The 15,948-nt window shown below is 43.8% G+C and overlaps 1 protein-coding gene across 1 annotated transcript in view; it reads right to left on the reverse strand.

Moving 5' to 3' along the window:
* LOC308129099 (receptor-type tyrosine-protein phosphatase gamma-like) overlaps positions 1-15,948 on the reverse strand; it is a gene marked incomplete at its 5' end in the record, with an annotated part of 494,500 nt that overhangs the window by 20,574 nt on the left and 457,978 nt on the right. Inside the window, 2 exons of the mRNA XM_080494877.1 lie at positions 3,671-3,762; positions 11,024-11,115. Coding sequence (XP_080351003.1) covers positions 3,671-3,762; positions 11,024-11,115 — 184 coding nt within the window. The remainder of the gene's footprint in view (positions 1-3,670; positions 3,763-11,023; positions 11,116-15,948) is intronic.

Raw genomic sequence — 15,948 nt, forward strand, 5'->3', positions numbered from 1 at the left:
ACTGCTCACCTTATGGAAATACTTTTCATGGTACATTTTGCCTTCTTCTAAATGTATGTGGCTCCCTGTCATAATTCACAGGTTTTGTTTTGCACTGCAGAAAAGCTGGTTGGACCTGTCCTGTCTGATTCCAGCTCTCTCTCTCTCTCTCTCTCCTGCACCCAGTGTTCCTGCTGCCTTTATGCCCTGTGCTTAAATAAACCACATCCCTTGCTTGGCATATTCATTTATTTTCTTGACCTGAGGGCACGGTACAACATGCCGGAGTGTAACAGCAACATTAAATTGACTAGAGCTTGAGTTATGGGCAATTTTAGACCCAAAATAAATTACCGACTTCACCCTGGAGATCTTTTCTTGTTTACTTCCTATACATATTTTTTATAATTATTCTCCTGTGTGGATGCTGCCTGTTTGCCGACAGTCCTAAAAGTGACGGAGTGCGATCCCGGGCGTCGCCGCCTGTGAATATATGTTGGGGTTTAATGCGGAGTTGTTGCCAGGCTAACAGCTGTTGGCCGCTCACTCGGCGCTGGATTTGGCTCTGACCCCTCTGTCTCATGTCCTCTGGAGCTTTACACACCAACTGCCCCGCTTTAGCACCATTAAACATGGGCTCATCACACTAATTGGGGGGGGAGGGGGTTTATTTTGGGGCGTAGCGGATTAGGTTGCAGGTGAAACTGGAAGTGAGAGGATTTGACGGGAGGTGATGTCACGCAGACGTGATCAACAGAGGATTACTCACTCGCGCACGTGTGCACAGACAGACAGACAGACAGACAGACAGACAGACAGACAGACAGACAGACACACACGTGCAGACACTAAACCTATCGCTGATGTTACCACACTCTCATGCTCATACACAACTCTACATGAAGGTGTGACGGTCACGTCCGTTCTGGACCTGGCATGTGGTCAGAAATGTAAAAATGGCCTCAGGATCTGTTGTCTAACTGAAGCACCAGTGGAGGTTGGCTTTTTAATCTGATAATAAAAACGCATAGCAGAGGAGAAGTGACCCATAATGTAAAAAACAGTCTAAGACACAAAACCTTTCAGTCAATACATTTTGCTGAAAGAAATGCTGAAAGAGGTAGAATGCTCGAGGTAGAGTGCAGGATTTCACAAGCATACATTTATCTTAGTCATGTCAACAAGGCATAAATATTTTCCTTGTGGTGCAGCCAGAGAAACCACAATGAATGTTTTTGTACACTTTTTCAAGCCCATTCGGAACATGATTTGTCATCTTTGTTATCACTCAAGCACCTATTAACTTGTAGAGTTCAGCAGTTGTTGCACACTTAGTCATTAACTTCTTCAATCACTGTTTTAGGGAGGGAAAAAAAATAATTTGTATGATAATTTGGCTGTGGGGGCCGCTAGTGGAGGCTGTGGGGCTACTGGTGGAGGCTGTGGGGCCGCTGGTGGAGGCTGCGGGGCTGCTAGTGGAGGCTGTGGGGCCACTGGTGGAGGCTGTGGGGCCGCTGGTGGAGGCTGTGGGGCCGCTGGTGGAGGCTGCGGGGCTGCTGGTGGAGGCTGTGGGGCCGCTGGTGGAGGCTGCGGGGCTGCTAGTGGAGGCTGTGGGGCCACTGGTGGAGGCTGTGGGGCCGCTGGTGGAGGCTGCGGGGCTGCTAGTGGAGGCTGCGGGGCTGCTGGTGGAGGCTGCGGGGCCACTGGTGGAGGCTGTGGGGCCGCTGGTGGAGGCTGTGGGGCCGCTGGTGGAGGCTGCAGGGCTGCTGGTGGAGGCTGTGGGGCCGCTGGTGGAGGCTGTGGGGCCGCTGGTGGAGGCTGTGGGGCCGCTGGTGGAGGCTGCGGGGCTGCTAGTGGAGGCTGTGGGGCCGCTGGTGGAGGCTGTGGGGCCGCTGGTGGAGGCTGCGGGGCTGCTAGTGGAGGCTGTGGGGCCACTGGTGGAGGCTGTGGGGCCGCTGGTGGAGGCTGCGGGGCTGCTGGTGGAGGCTGCGGGGCCGCTGGTGGAGGCTGCGGGGCTGCTAGTGGAGGCTGCGGGGCTGCTGGTGGAGGCTGCGGGGCTGCTGGTGGAGGCTGTGGGGCTGCTAGTGGAGGCTGCGGGGCTGCTGGTGGAGGCTGTGGGGGCTGCTGGTGGAGGCTGTGGGGCTGCTAGTGGAGGCTGCGGGGCTGCTAGTGGAGGCTGCGGGGCTGCTGGTGGAGGCTGTGGGGGCCGCTGGTGGAGGATGTGGGGTGAGTATAATTTAATTTGAGAAGAGGCTGCCCTCCATGCGGCTCTTCCCAGTGACCATTGAGTGAGAACTGGGGTAAAGGGGAGCGGGAGGAGGCAGGCTGACAGTGAGGGGCCCTGTTTTCCTCTCAGCTTGTTAATTCAGGGGTTCCAGCTCGGACCAGGAATGCAAAAACTCGAGGGAATGTGACAAGTGAGAATGAAGAGAAAATATATTTTGTGTGGGTTATAACTAAACTGCCCATGGCTGAAACTTCTCCTCTTATTTTCTCAGCGAACCATAATGGAGAAATATGTGGCCTTTTGTCTTCATTATATGCTGCCATCGCTGCTTTCATCATTTATTTGGCGTGGGAGTGTATTGAGACGGCACAGAACCTTGAAGTGCTTCCCTTGTTTGGTTGGGGTTTTTTTTCATGTATTTCTCTCCACAACACTTTCTCAGGATCTCTGAGCGATGCAGTCGTAAATATGTTGCGCGTTGGAAACCTCACGGGTTGTGTTGACCATGTGGCAGCATGATGTAGAAACTTGCTACGATGCATTCTGCAGTTAGTTTATCAGAACCATCAGAGAATTTGCTGATCTCATGCAGGTGTGTGAATGTTTCACCACAGCTTGTTCAAAACGCTGAAAATCTCAACGCAAAACAAAACTGCCTGGTTTTAGTACCCAGTGACTAAAACACTGTGCTGATTAATACGTTTATGAAGCCAATGTCACTAAATGGAGAATTAGCTCAGCTTTATTTGAAGCTCATGATTCTACAGCTCCAGTCACGCTGCTCTCCAGTGTTATTTCACACAACTCGGCACACAGTGGGCAGACCAGCCGGTGAACATAGCTGAGCAACAAGTGAACACGTACTTCGCTCAAAGGTTGGGGAGAAATTAAGAAAAAGTACCTTTTCTTTGGTCTGATTTAAGTTCAACATCCAAAGTAAGTAATTTTCTGTCACTTAGAAAAATACTCATAACTCCAAGAAAATTGCAGACCACAGCACAGAATGAGTGTCTGCACTGAAATGTGCATTTGTATTAATATTTTCCTCTCACTTTAAAATATCGACCATGTTTAACAACCAACAAGACACATTCCAGTGCTTCCTATTTGAACCACGAGGTGGCAGTGTAGTCATCTTTCCTTAGAAAGAGGAAGTCAGACAGGAAGTCACTAACCAGCAGCCAAGTCATACAAATATCACCAAACAGGTTGCTGCAATGCTTAATCTCTATTTTGATTGGATGAAAGTCCAGTTCCTCTGAATGAAATGATTAAATTATTGTTGTTTATTTTTATTCATGCGAGGCTGTGGCTTGAGAAATGAAGTTGACCTGGTTTGCACAGCATTTCCACAATCCGAGTTGTTGGACTGAGGTGGTAAAATAGTTAAATCCAAAATCTAATTTCCAGGTTTACAGCTCAGAACAACACAAAAGTAGTTCCTGCAGAGTTTTGCAAACTTGCCTCAAAGCCTTCGGAGAATCCACGCTGGTTGTTGGAGTAAAGCTCTGAAACATGTTTGATGAACTGCTTGACCGGGACGGCGTCCATGTCGTCTGCAGAGAAGAAAGAGGATCAGGGTTACACCACAGTAGATTCACCCTCCAGCCACAAACCAACATCGTTAATCTTCTCAGATTCACTGGATTCTGACAGGTTTACAGGCGTCAAAACCACATTCTATTATTGAATACAGGTGAGGTGAATCAGGAGGAGCGTTCACACGGAGGAATCCGGCCTTGGTCGAACAAGCTTCACTTTGAAAAGCCGTGAGTGAAACAATTCGATTCATTTTTTAATTTCAAAACCAAATATGGATGTATGTTGAAAACTGATTCTTGTAGGTTTATAAACAGTTCAGTCTTGTCCAGGTGATGTGGCTCGAGAGGCAAACATGTTCCTGCATCAGCTGATCTTGCACTGCTTGCAATGTTATGGCTCCTGCACATGGTTTGATTTTCACACAGCTCGTCGCACTGTATGACACCAATCTAATAAACGACACAGTTTACTGTGTAGATTGCTCAATGAAAGCACAAGCCGACTCCTACAACGTTGTGAGTCGATGCGATTGCAAGAATACGTGATCTCACAAGAATAACACGTCATAAACAACAAACGTAAACATGAATGGATGCACTTGGAGAGGATATGGATGCGGTCGTGGCTCAAAAAGAGAGGCCAACTTGTGATGACAATTTTTAAAAAGAGCTTGACTTAAGTACTTGTCAGCATTTACTAGCATTTCACGTCAGCATTTACCATTACAGTCTTTCATCTGCCAACAAAACACACTAAATGTAAACGTAAACACGTCCCAGCAGCAGACGCCACCACCACAAATATCTGACACTGTCTGAACTTTATCACAGATCGCAAGACAAATTTAACTAGTCTCACGGTGCAACGTGGGATCACCGATTTAGAGCAAAGAACAATGACTTTGCCACGATTCTCTCATGATTTTTCTCGTTTGTCTGTGACGAGAGAAAACCACAGTGTGTAGCAGCCTTTAAGGAAAAATGTGAACGGTCAGTCCGAGCAATTGTTGTGGACTTGATAGATTTAAGCCACATGCTGCATTAGTCTCCAATACACATCAATGAAGCCAGGGAGGAAGAAGACGTAATGTGATCTGCCAACACGTCCACAGACACTCAATGTGAGGAATGTAGGGGAGGTTCTTGTTGTGTGTTTCTCGTACAATTATTGATCTGCTTTCTGACAGGAGAGCATCGTTTAACACATATAGGTTTAGGTAGTAACATTTAATCACTGTGCTTCTGTAGCTTTTCTGCTCCTCACATTGAATCCTGTTACTGCCAACCTCAAGGTCCAGAGTCTGAAGAACTGTGTTAAACAACCTGTAATATGAGACTTCACACATCGAAAAATACAATTGGAAAGTTTCCCTTTGCTTTTAATCCGAAGCCTGCTGGGTTTGTCTTCATGATGACGATTTGGAAAATCAGATATCAAAAAGGTGGTGGCAGCTTGATGGAAAATGATTGGAATCAGTGATTTGGAAGAATCTTTTTCCATTACAGGTCCTTCTTGTGTGGAGCTTCTCGCTCATTAAGTTCAAGATCTGATTATTCATTTACAACGGGGAGAATCTTTAACAAGCAGTAAAGGCTCAGTTTCACTGAGTGCACCCAGGAACACTTTTTCCTGCTTAAACATAGTTTGTGTCCAAAGTCTAGAATGTGATTGAAGCAGGGTTGCACATTTTCTTTAATATTTCAAATGTGTGCAACCAACTCTAACAAAAACACTTTCTATAAAACTCCCCATTTGCTTGTTTTCTATATGACAGCTTCTTATTCTGAATGATAAGAGAGCACACAGCAACATCTTCTGCCGGAGTGGAACTGCTCTGTTCTCAATATGCAAATGTTCCATTTCCACATACACAATGGCATACGGGCAAAGATGATCTGCAGTTATCTTATAATCTACATATTGTGACACCACTGAAGCTCCTGATGTTTTCTGAGTGTGAAGAGCAAAGTGAACATGATCCGTGAGCCGCCTGCCTGCGTGCAGTGTTTGACCTTAAAATAACAAGGAACCACATTCACCTCAGACCAATAGTGGAACCTCTGTTCTGAGACACATGACAGCAAAATGTGTCTGACCACAGCTCATTTTAAGACCAACGCAGACATACATGAGAGCAGGGTGTGTGTGGGGAAGGAATCAAATATCTCCCCAGCCAACCACTCATCTGGTTCCATCATCATCATTATTATTATTATTATTATTATTGATGTTTCAGTTTAAAGGTGACCAAAATGTGTTGTTGAGCAAATCAGACCAAAGGTGTTTGATAAATCTATTTCAATATGAGCAGAGCTGATACCGCTCAACTTCTTGATAAAAATGTTTAACTTGAACTTTCCTCACATTCACATCATGTATAGTTTGGTGTAAATACTGCAGGAAAAGTCTGTCACCTCCTGAACCTGCATCACACAGTAATTCCCAGGAAGGATGGCATGTGTAGGAGCAAGATGACTTAAAGCAGCCCATGACTACATCCAGAGTCCTCAAACCAGAGCCAGACTTTCTAAAGCAGACACAGACTCTCAAAAATAGACCTGGACACTTAAATATGAGCTGGACTCTTTAAAACACACCATGGCACTTTAAAATAGACTCAGGCCGTGACTGTGACTCCTCCACCCTCCAGTTAGACTCAAGTTGGTGGGTTGTTTAATCCAGACCTGGACTATTGAAATTATAAAGTCATCTGTAAATGACTTTGGTTCTTAAAACCAGATGATTCTCTTTCCACTGCAGATCCAATTCTTTAAATGACACAAAACTCTGTTCTTTACATGAATTTCACAAACAAGACCCAGACACCTAAAATAGACCTGTGCCTGTTGAAAACACCCAAATTATTGATCAGCCTCCACCAACGCCATGGCAAATGGGAAAGGGGCAGTTTTGACCACAGACTTTGAGCCCTTGGAACTTTGAACCCTCTTTTACCACTTTTCCACCAAGACTCCCAGTGTTTCCAAAGAACCGGTTGCTTTTCAAAATGACAGGGAGCTGAGTAAGAGCCATGTCATGGCATCACAGTAAAACGTCTGTCCGTCACTGCATCAGTTACATAATATGATAAAAGCCTTCTAAGAATCATGGCTCACTGGTAAAACTCTTGCCTCCAATGTGAAACACCCGAGTTCGACACTCAGTTGTATCCACAAATCTTTCAAAACAGGTCTAATTTATTTTACAGACAGTTTTGTTAAAAAAATTTTAAGTGACGTACTTATTCGTTTACCAAAACGCTCTCTAGTCTTTTTTCAAACAGTCCGAGAGACTCCCTCACTTATTTTGGAACTTGGTTCCAGACCACAGGTCCAGGAGACTCTGGGTCTAAGCATCAGTCCACTGCTGATTTCATTTTGTGAACATAACCCCCCCCCCCCAAAAAAAAACCCAGAAATGAATGTAGACGCTCAGTTGTTAGAAGTATGAAGGTTCTGCGTTTCCACCGGCCTCGATACCCCGTCCGCAGCCGTTGATGTATCAGTGCTTTGTGCTGCCCAGTGAAGAGTTGAGGCTCGCTGAGCACCAGTTTTTAGAGCTGGAAACACAAAGAACTGGTGCAAAGTCAGGCTCTGGCTCTGAACTAGACCTGGAACCAACTCGGTGGAAAAGGGGGCATATGAATTCAATAGGCTCTCACAGACTTCCATACTGATGTAATGCTGACCACCCCCCCCCCCCCCCCCCCCCCAAAAAAAAATGGGAATTTCCTCAGTTTTAGTAGAAACAGCAGAACAAAATTTGCTGAACCAGAAGGTTGAACTTTGTTTGTTTCAATAGAAACAGCTAACAGTTGTTTTCCAAAGGCAACACCTTGAATATCTGAATTTGATACAGATAATTGGAGCTTGTTAAGTAAAAGAAAAGAAAAAAACCCCACCACACAACAACTCAAACTCAAACTTCATCGCTCTCTTCATTTTAGCCCCCATCAAATATTAACAGCCGGCACTCACTCGTGCTCATTCTGTGTCTTATGAGACACTCATTTAGCCATGCAAATACGACAAAATTATTTGTGTGTCAGTAAACACAGCAGGCAGCCGAGTGTCTGGGAAGCCAATTAGCTCTGCGGAGTCGGATCCAATCTCTTTTTATTGCTCTAATACGCCGTCTTTTACAGTCACTTTCACCTCCACAGGCCACATGTCTGCTCTAGTCTTTGTTAGATGCTCTGCCACTAAAAAAGGAAAAAAAAGAACCATATCAAATCCAAGGTTACTGAAAGAAAACCACCAATTAAAATAACAGATTTCAGTTAGGAAAGAATCCAAAACAGTAAGCACCATAGTCTCAGGTACTGACAGATGTTGAAAAGCCTCTAAACACTCTGAATCAACCTGAAAGCACATTGCACCTGTCTGATGCTATTTCCTGACACGCTTCCTGAGGTGTTTTCTCTTCTACAGTGGAACATTTGAAACTTTCTACAAAGATTTGTGGTTGGTTTGGAATCAAAACTGATTATTATTGCCCACTTTTATAACAAGAATTGAGTTTTGGCTTGTCGTCCTGCTCAAAGATCAAAAGAATTTGACTGAAACCAAAAAGAAAAGAAAACCTAATCTAACAGGTCTTTATAATCTGTAGATTCCAATGTCCCTTTGAACAGTTTAACTCCTCCACTGCCAGAGGCAGCAAATTGGACTGACGGTATGACGGTACCTCCACCGTGCTTTACAGATGGTAGGCTGGTCTTTCTCTTTCTCTGCTTTCTTTGTTGGCCATTTATATGCACTTTAGATGCACACGTATAAGTAAACATCTCAACCATCTACTGCTGACCTCGCACAATTATGTGCAGACTGTATCATTTTTATTTCTGTCTGAAATTGTATATTATATATATATCACTTGTATTTTTGCATAGTTTATTGTATAGGTTTATATTTATTTTGCTCAGTGTTTGCATGCCACTGTTAAATTATAGTTTTTATAGTTATTTAAATTTATGTGGCGTTCAGTGTGGGCAGCAAAGTAAGAACTTCAATATACAGGGAAACACGTTTCTTTGCTGTGCATATGACTATAAACACTTTGAATCTTGAATCTTGATATTGTGTCCATGCAGTATTTTTCTCTCAGGCGTCTTGCAGTTTTCATGTCACCTTATCAGCACTGCTGTCCTCCTTGGCTTTGGTTCAGTGACGTTTCCATTTCCTGTGTGCCCTTTTTTTTTTCTTAAAAAAAAAACAAAAACCTCCACCATTCACTTTTATTTGTGAAATTACTTCCTGACCTTCAAAATGAGAAGTAGCATTACTTTCTTCACCTAGAACACACAAACATTAAAAAAAAAAAAAAAAAAAATCAGAAAAGGATTCTGACCAATAGAGATTTTCACCAGGGAGGTGACGAACAGCGATTTAACTGGCCTCGTACAAAAGGCAGAAACGTACAATATGCACTGATTTCACTTTAACAACCTTGATTTTAAAGTCGATAAGTGTTGTAGTACACATATTTCTAGTCTTATCATTCTGTTGCGTCAGTACTACTGATGTTGTTTCAGCACACGTCAGTATCTAAGACTTCCAAATTGGATAAACATCACCAAATGAAAAACAATATACAAGTGTTTGAAACAAGGCAATCAATATTAAAATGTTAATGCAGTGAAATGTAAGCACTATTTGTCATTTTCCTTGTTTCTGTCCCTTCAAGGCACCCGTACATGTTTCCACCACATTTCCTCTCCAATGTCTGAATAAAGACCAGGAGGGAACCTTCTTCTAAAAAGCTTCAAAACAGCTCCTGCACGATTACTTCACGTTGAACTCGGCTCAAAACATGCAGTGGGAAGTGCAGTTTTCCATCCAGCAGGAGGTCTTAAAGAGGATTATGGGATGTACAAGGCTCTCGGTCTGAGCTTATTGAGACAATTAACACGACGAACAGATGGCCATACACCACATCGTGTCTGTCCCTCCTGATATTTTGCCCTCAAAGTGCAACAAAGGTGCAGAATTCAAAGAGCAGGAAATGGAAAACGAATAAAATAAGAAATGATGCAGTGCAGAGATATGACGTTAAGAGTGATTCAGACCAGGGAACAGGGAGTTTCAGCGAGTAGTCTCACCTCCGACCCTCTTTGTGTGCGTTTGGCTGGCTGGCTGGTGTGAACTCTTTGGACTCAGAAAGAGGCATTGTGGGGAGGCCCCAAAGCTTTAATTGATGTGACCACTGGTTTAAAACCCTGGACCCGAGCAGCTTTGAAGCGCCGTGGAGGGTTTACACACACAAATACACACAGGAGTACAACCAACATACGTAAAATCTCCAGAGTAGATTTCCATTACACACAGGAACCTTTCAATGCAGCTTGTTTCATTGTGTTCAGTCGAGGTCAATCACTTGACCTTTTACTGCTTTCGGATCAGTTGGAGGCCACAATGTGTTTGAACACAAGTGTTGAATAAACACTTCAGAATTGACTGTGTGGTACCATGATGACACGGAACCCATGAAGCATCACCTGAACACAAATTAGTTCTCATTCAAATCGTCTGTTGATTTATGAGCCATTTCACAGCTAGATGAGGTGAAAACATTTGTGTCTGTGGTGGCGGCAGTGCTGCAGACGCCTTCAGGAGCCGGCCCTCCCAGCAGACGCCCTCTCGGATCACACATTTGACCAAACATTGCTGTCAAGTACTGACAGGCACATCATCACCCACCAACTTACAACAAGAGCCACACATTTAAAGCACTGGACAGAAAAACATCTCTTATTATAGTTTTCTTCAACATGTGCTATTCTAACTTTGACAGCCTGAGAGCAGGTAAAGTCCCGGTGACTGCATGTCGGTATCATTGATGTCTTGATTTTTAAATAACCAAAGCTCGGACAGATTTTGGTCAGAAAGACCAAGATGGCAAGATTTTCAGCATAGTTCTCCTGCAGCCCTTTAAAAAGGTCTATGTATTGGTTGGTTGGAGCACCTGACCAGCAGGGTGGACTGCTCACGAGAAGACAAGTCCTGCTGCTGGGGTCTTCTTTCTGACTTGTGACCTCTGATGTAAGAATAGCCCGTGTTTAAAGCTCTGCAGAGCAGGATGTCCACCGAACTCTGAGCAGAGAAATGTGACGGATGGAAGTGCCCGAGTGCAGGAGCTTGTCAACAACTGATAGTAAAAGTGGGAAAGATAGAAAAAAAACTGCAGAGCCTAAAATGTCTGGGCCGGCCTCAGAGGCAGACCAGGATACGGTCTGCCTGGGATCCAGACGTGCAGAGTGCTGTGGGCAGTTGTTACCTGGGATGGCGATGAAGGGGATCGTCTCATTGGCCACCACTCGCGGTGAACTGCTGTCTTCTACGTAGAAATGAGCTGTCTGGAAACAGCGTCTGTGGAAGAGGGAGACATGGCACATTATAAAAATGTATTTATGGGCAAAATCACCTGACAGCCTTCTCATCAGTAACACTGATCATGTTTGGCCCCACAGAACGTAGAGAAAGGTGATGGGAGGAAGACATTTTAACCACATTTAAACCAGATATCCACTATAAGGTGACGTGCGTACATGTGGATTTATTAGACTCAATTTATTGTAAAAAAAAAATGAAATTGCTGGCCGTAATGGTCACATTGTGGTCGAGTTACTTGGTAACATCTTGAGCCTCTGGTATTGAGGGCAGTTATTTGTGAAGGAGAAGAAAACAGAATGATAGCTCATATCCATGCTAACTGGGTACGTCAGGTTGCTACATCACAATGTGAAGCATTGAGCATCTCCATGGCAACCGATGCTCATCTCCTTTAAAGTCTCCTCCATGAGGGGCCATTCTCATCCGCTTTATATGGGACATATTTTCATACTTTTTGGGGATTAAATTGTTTAGCCGTTAACGTCCCAAAATCTAATCGACTGGTCCTTGGTTTATGATAAATCATCGCTGAAGATTTCATGCAATTCTGGTGAGTACATACATACATGCATACACACATACTGTACATCTTAGTCAAAAAGCAACCATTTGGAAATATAACAAAACTATTTCTATTCTCCAATCGTGACGACAACTAATGATTTTGAATCTGTTTCCTTGTTACAAAAACATTAAAACACCCGAGATTAAATTTAAGCTATAATTAAAAGCTTGTGCAAAAAGGTCATGTGTGTGCAGAGAACAATACACTATAAACATGAACAATGAGCACAGACATTTGTACGGGCATTCTAGCGGACAGATGGAGACCGTCAACAACAAAACTGCCAAGTCCCAGAAGAATATGAATTGGGAGTAATGATGCTCTGGAGGAAAAATTGTTCTTACTGTCCAGCTACTGAGCATGTGCAGAACAAGTAGTTACTATGACCGTGGTGCCCATGATGGACGCAGGACGTTGTTAAAAAGTTGCGTTTTGTGTCTATGAGCAGTGCTGTCATGTAACAGATAGGCTTCACCTCTGTCATTTTAGTCTTAACTGAATGTCAGCGTTTATATAAAAAAAACCCTGACACTGTCTTAAAATGTCTCAAATCGTTCTGCGAACTCGATTTTCTCTTTGTTGCCAAAGGACTAGACTGAAAATGATAAATACAAGTTGAGTAAAAAAAGAAAGCAAAGCAGTGTGTGAGGCCATCAGTCACCTGGTCACACCTCTAACAGCCTCTCCTGTGGTGAAGTGAGTAATGACTGCTATCTGTCAGCAGTGCAGCAGATAAAGTGTCATGTTGGTGGAGCGGGATGAGCTTCAGCTGCTCTCTGCATTTTGTTATGATGCCGGCTGTTTTCACACCAACAGTTCAGGAGATGTACATCAACATGTCGAAACTTCCACGACAGTGGTGTGAGCTCAGCTAAATGTGGGATTATTGTGGCATAATTGTACCACTTGAGAACTCATTATAACTGTTGATTCAGTCATGATAAAAGCCGCTGGAGGAGATTCTTTGATGCCCGTCACATTTTCTGTTCAGGACGTTCACACCTTTTTCGAGCTCATACTTTAAAGAGGTCATCTTATTCAGCTTTTCAACTATTTCTCATGATCTCATTGGTCAAAAAACATTATATTCAAAGTTTATTGCCCCAAATCCATCTTTTCCTTGATTTTCCTCCATTAGAATATTGGATCATAGGAGCTGCATTCAGAATCTGCTGTGTCTGTGTGAGCTGGACTGGCTCCGCCCACACATGCCCATCTATGGGAAGAGGAGGAAGTACTTCCTCTCGTGGTGCCATGTGCCAGAGCAGAGCTGCCTGATTGTGGGAGGAGTCAAAGGGAGGGTCTACCTTGATTGTGATTGGCTAAACCCCCGATGACACTATATAGGGTTTGATTTCTGATTGGCTGGTTGGAGCAACACACTTTTTAAAACCTGAAACAAGCCAGGGAGAGAGAGGACACACTTTCTTCTCTTTCTGGGGCGTCGTTCCAGGTACGGAGATATTAATGGTGGAAAATCATTAGAAAGTACATTTTGTAAAATAATACAAATGAAAACAGGCTTTAAAGTAAACTGTAACCCAACGCAGTACACATCTCGTTTGACTTCTTATAAAACTTGAAAATGTGGACATTTAGGTAAAACGGGTAAAGGTTGAACAGGTGTCAGTTGGAGGGAAGACTGGAAGAGAGACTTGATGAGACTATTGGTTGTGGCTGGTCAACAGAGGACCATTGCTTCGGGAAGAAGTGAATCAAAAATTGAAAAGCTATCTGTGTGACGCGACTTAGCAGATCACAACCTACCCGCATCACCTTTTCAATACCAACAAGTGAGCTCCATCTGCCTGTCGCCATCGTTGACTACCTTTTTTTCAAAAAACTGAAATCGTTTAATTATTTATGTTAAATCCAATACTGTATTTTCTGGTCTTTTTTTCAACACTGGACCAAATTAAACTTCTTTATTCCTGAGGTTGGTACAGTAACTGACTGAAAGGCACGAATTGAGGCGCATTTACTTTTCTTTGTAAATGACTAACTTAAAATATCTTTTGTCTCAACTAAAATAAAATAAATGAATGCAATTTTTAAATCTAACATAAAGTAAAACACTAAGTAGAACATCTCTTCAATAAACTAGCAAGTGCTCATGACAGCTTCTGGAAAGGTTCTCACTTTGGTTACATGCTGCGTCATGTTGGTTAAGCTATTTTGTTTGTTATTTTCACGCCATTTGGATTTTCCAACCTCGGAAAGTCAAAAGGCTGCCACACCTCCGATTTGAAACTAGACGGAGCTTCCGGTATTTGGAAGTGGCCTGAGGCCATAGATATAACTTTGCTGTCGTCTCGTTGCTCTTCGCTGTGCCCGTGACGCAGGACGTAGAAAAAGTGTATCAATGGAAGGGAACAGGCACAACTAGACTGCACTCTCTGCTGTCTCTTTTTCTTAATTCCACCAATTTAATTCGTCACACGTTTGAATTGATTCTTAACGTCTCGCGATGCATCGTTATATCTCTAGTTAGAATGTTAATTCCAAGCATCTCCCTCTGGTGGATTGATTGTCAGAAGCTCATTCCAACTCACTAGATGTGTGGAACTATAAAGGCTGTTTAAAGCATCCTCGACATAGATCTGTCTTCAGTAGAACTTTTTCTCTTAGCAACTGTGGAACCAAAGTAAAGTTTGTATTTTTAAATTGGTAACAAGACGCCAAAAGCAAATTTGTTTCCAAATATGCTTTTGGCGTGTTGCTTGTTTCCAAATAGAGGATCCAGACCACTATGAGCCCCGGGAGACATTTATGGTGCGCAACAAAAGAAACCGAGCTACAATTCAAAGGATCCCGTCACCTGTTCTTCCTCCGGCCTTCTCAAAGGAGACAGAGACGCTTGATAACCTCAACATATATAGAATGAAAACTCAGCTACATTTCTTCCTTCGCTTCAGAATAAAAAAAAAAAAAAAAGTCTTACATGTCGATGAAGCCAATCGCTTGAGTTTGAAAATGAAAGAAAAAAAGTGGCATGTGTTTATGGATTCACCAATCCAACAACAGTCAGAGTCACACAAGTTCACACACTAACGGTGATGGCACAATGTTGGCAGCCAGGGACACATTCACACACGGATGAGGAAAGTTTGGAGAGGGACTCCCAACACACTCCACCAGCTGAGCCACAATCCAGAGCTTTATCTTTATATCCTCCTGCTGTCCACAGAGCTCCTGTCAGAACCCACCAGAAAGTCTCACAGAACCACAACACATCACCTTACAACCAAGTGTCTGGAACAAATGAACAGTCGAGGTTATTGTTTTTACAGAGAGTTCAGTGGTGATGGAAACATTCACTGCTTCACATCAACCAAGATAAACCTTTTGTACCTTACTCAACTGTGTGCTTGTCCACTCTAACTATTGTTTTGACCTGTAAGTACACGTCTCGTGCCTACGACAGGAACAAACACTGGCACTCGGCTCAAACTACCAAACAACTCCACATTTACTGACAGTGTGTGTGTTGCTGCCGAGTCTTTGCTGTGTCTCCATCTATTACTTCTGCTCCAGGTGACAAAGGGTGTGTGTGTGTGTGTGTGTGTGTGTGTGTGTGTGTGTGTGTGTGTGTGTGTGTGTCCCTCCCTACCTGTATTTGATACAGAGCAGAGAGCAGAGAGAGTTCATCCTGGTGAACAAGCACAGGGGGAGCAGACGGCCTGCCGCATGCTGCTGCTGCTGCTGCTGACACCAACTGAGAGGCAGCCAGCAGCAGCAGAGGGAGGGACGGAGGAGGACGGGGAGGGACGGAGGAGGACGGGGAGGGACGGGGAGAAGGAAGAGGAGGCGTGAAGGGGGCTGGCCCCGCTAGGTCACACACACACACACACACACACACACACACACACACACACACACACACACACACACACACACACACACACACACACACACACACACACACACACACACACACACAGGTCAAGCGGGTGATACTTCCTGTTGGAGGACAGCTGGTGTCATGGTGCGTTCAAGTCACATGGGACACACTTGAGACCTTCACATTTGAAGAACTCAGACCGTAGACCTGTCTCTCTGATCTGTAGCTGGGAATTACAAATTCAACTCAGAACATTTTTTTTATTACTGTCTGCTACAAAATTGATTAATTTGTGAGATTTCCTGCATGAGTAACTTTATAGCAAATATAGCTATAAATAAAATTATTAAACACTAGAACTACAATACATTTATAGAGATCTATATGCAATAAACTTGGAGGC

The sequence above is a fragment of the Blennius ocellaris genome (assembly GCF_963422515.1).
Source record: "Blennius ocellaris genome assembly, chromosome: 4".
Lineage (NCBI taxonomy): Eukaryota > Metazoa > Chordata > Actinopteri > Blenniiformes > Blenniidae > Blennius > Blennius ocellaris.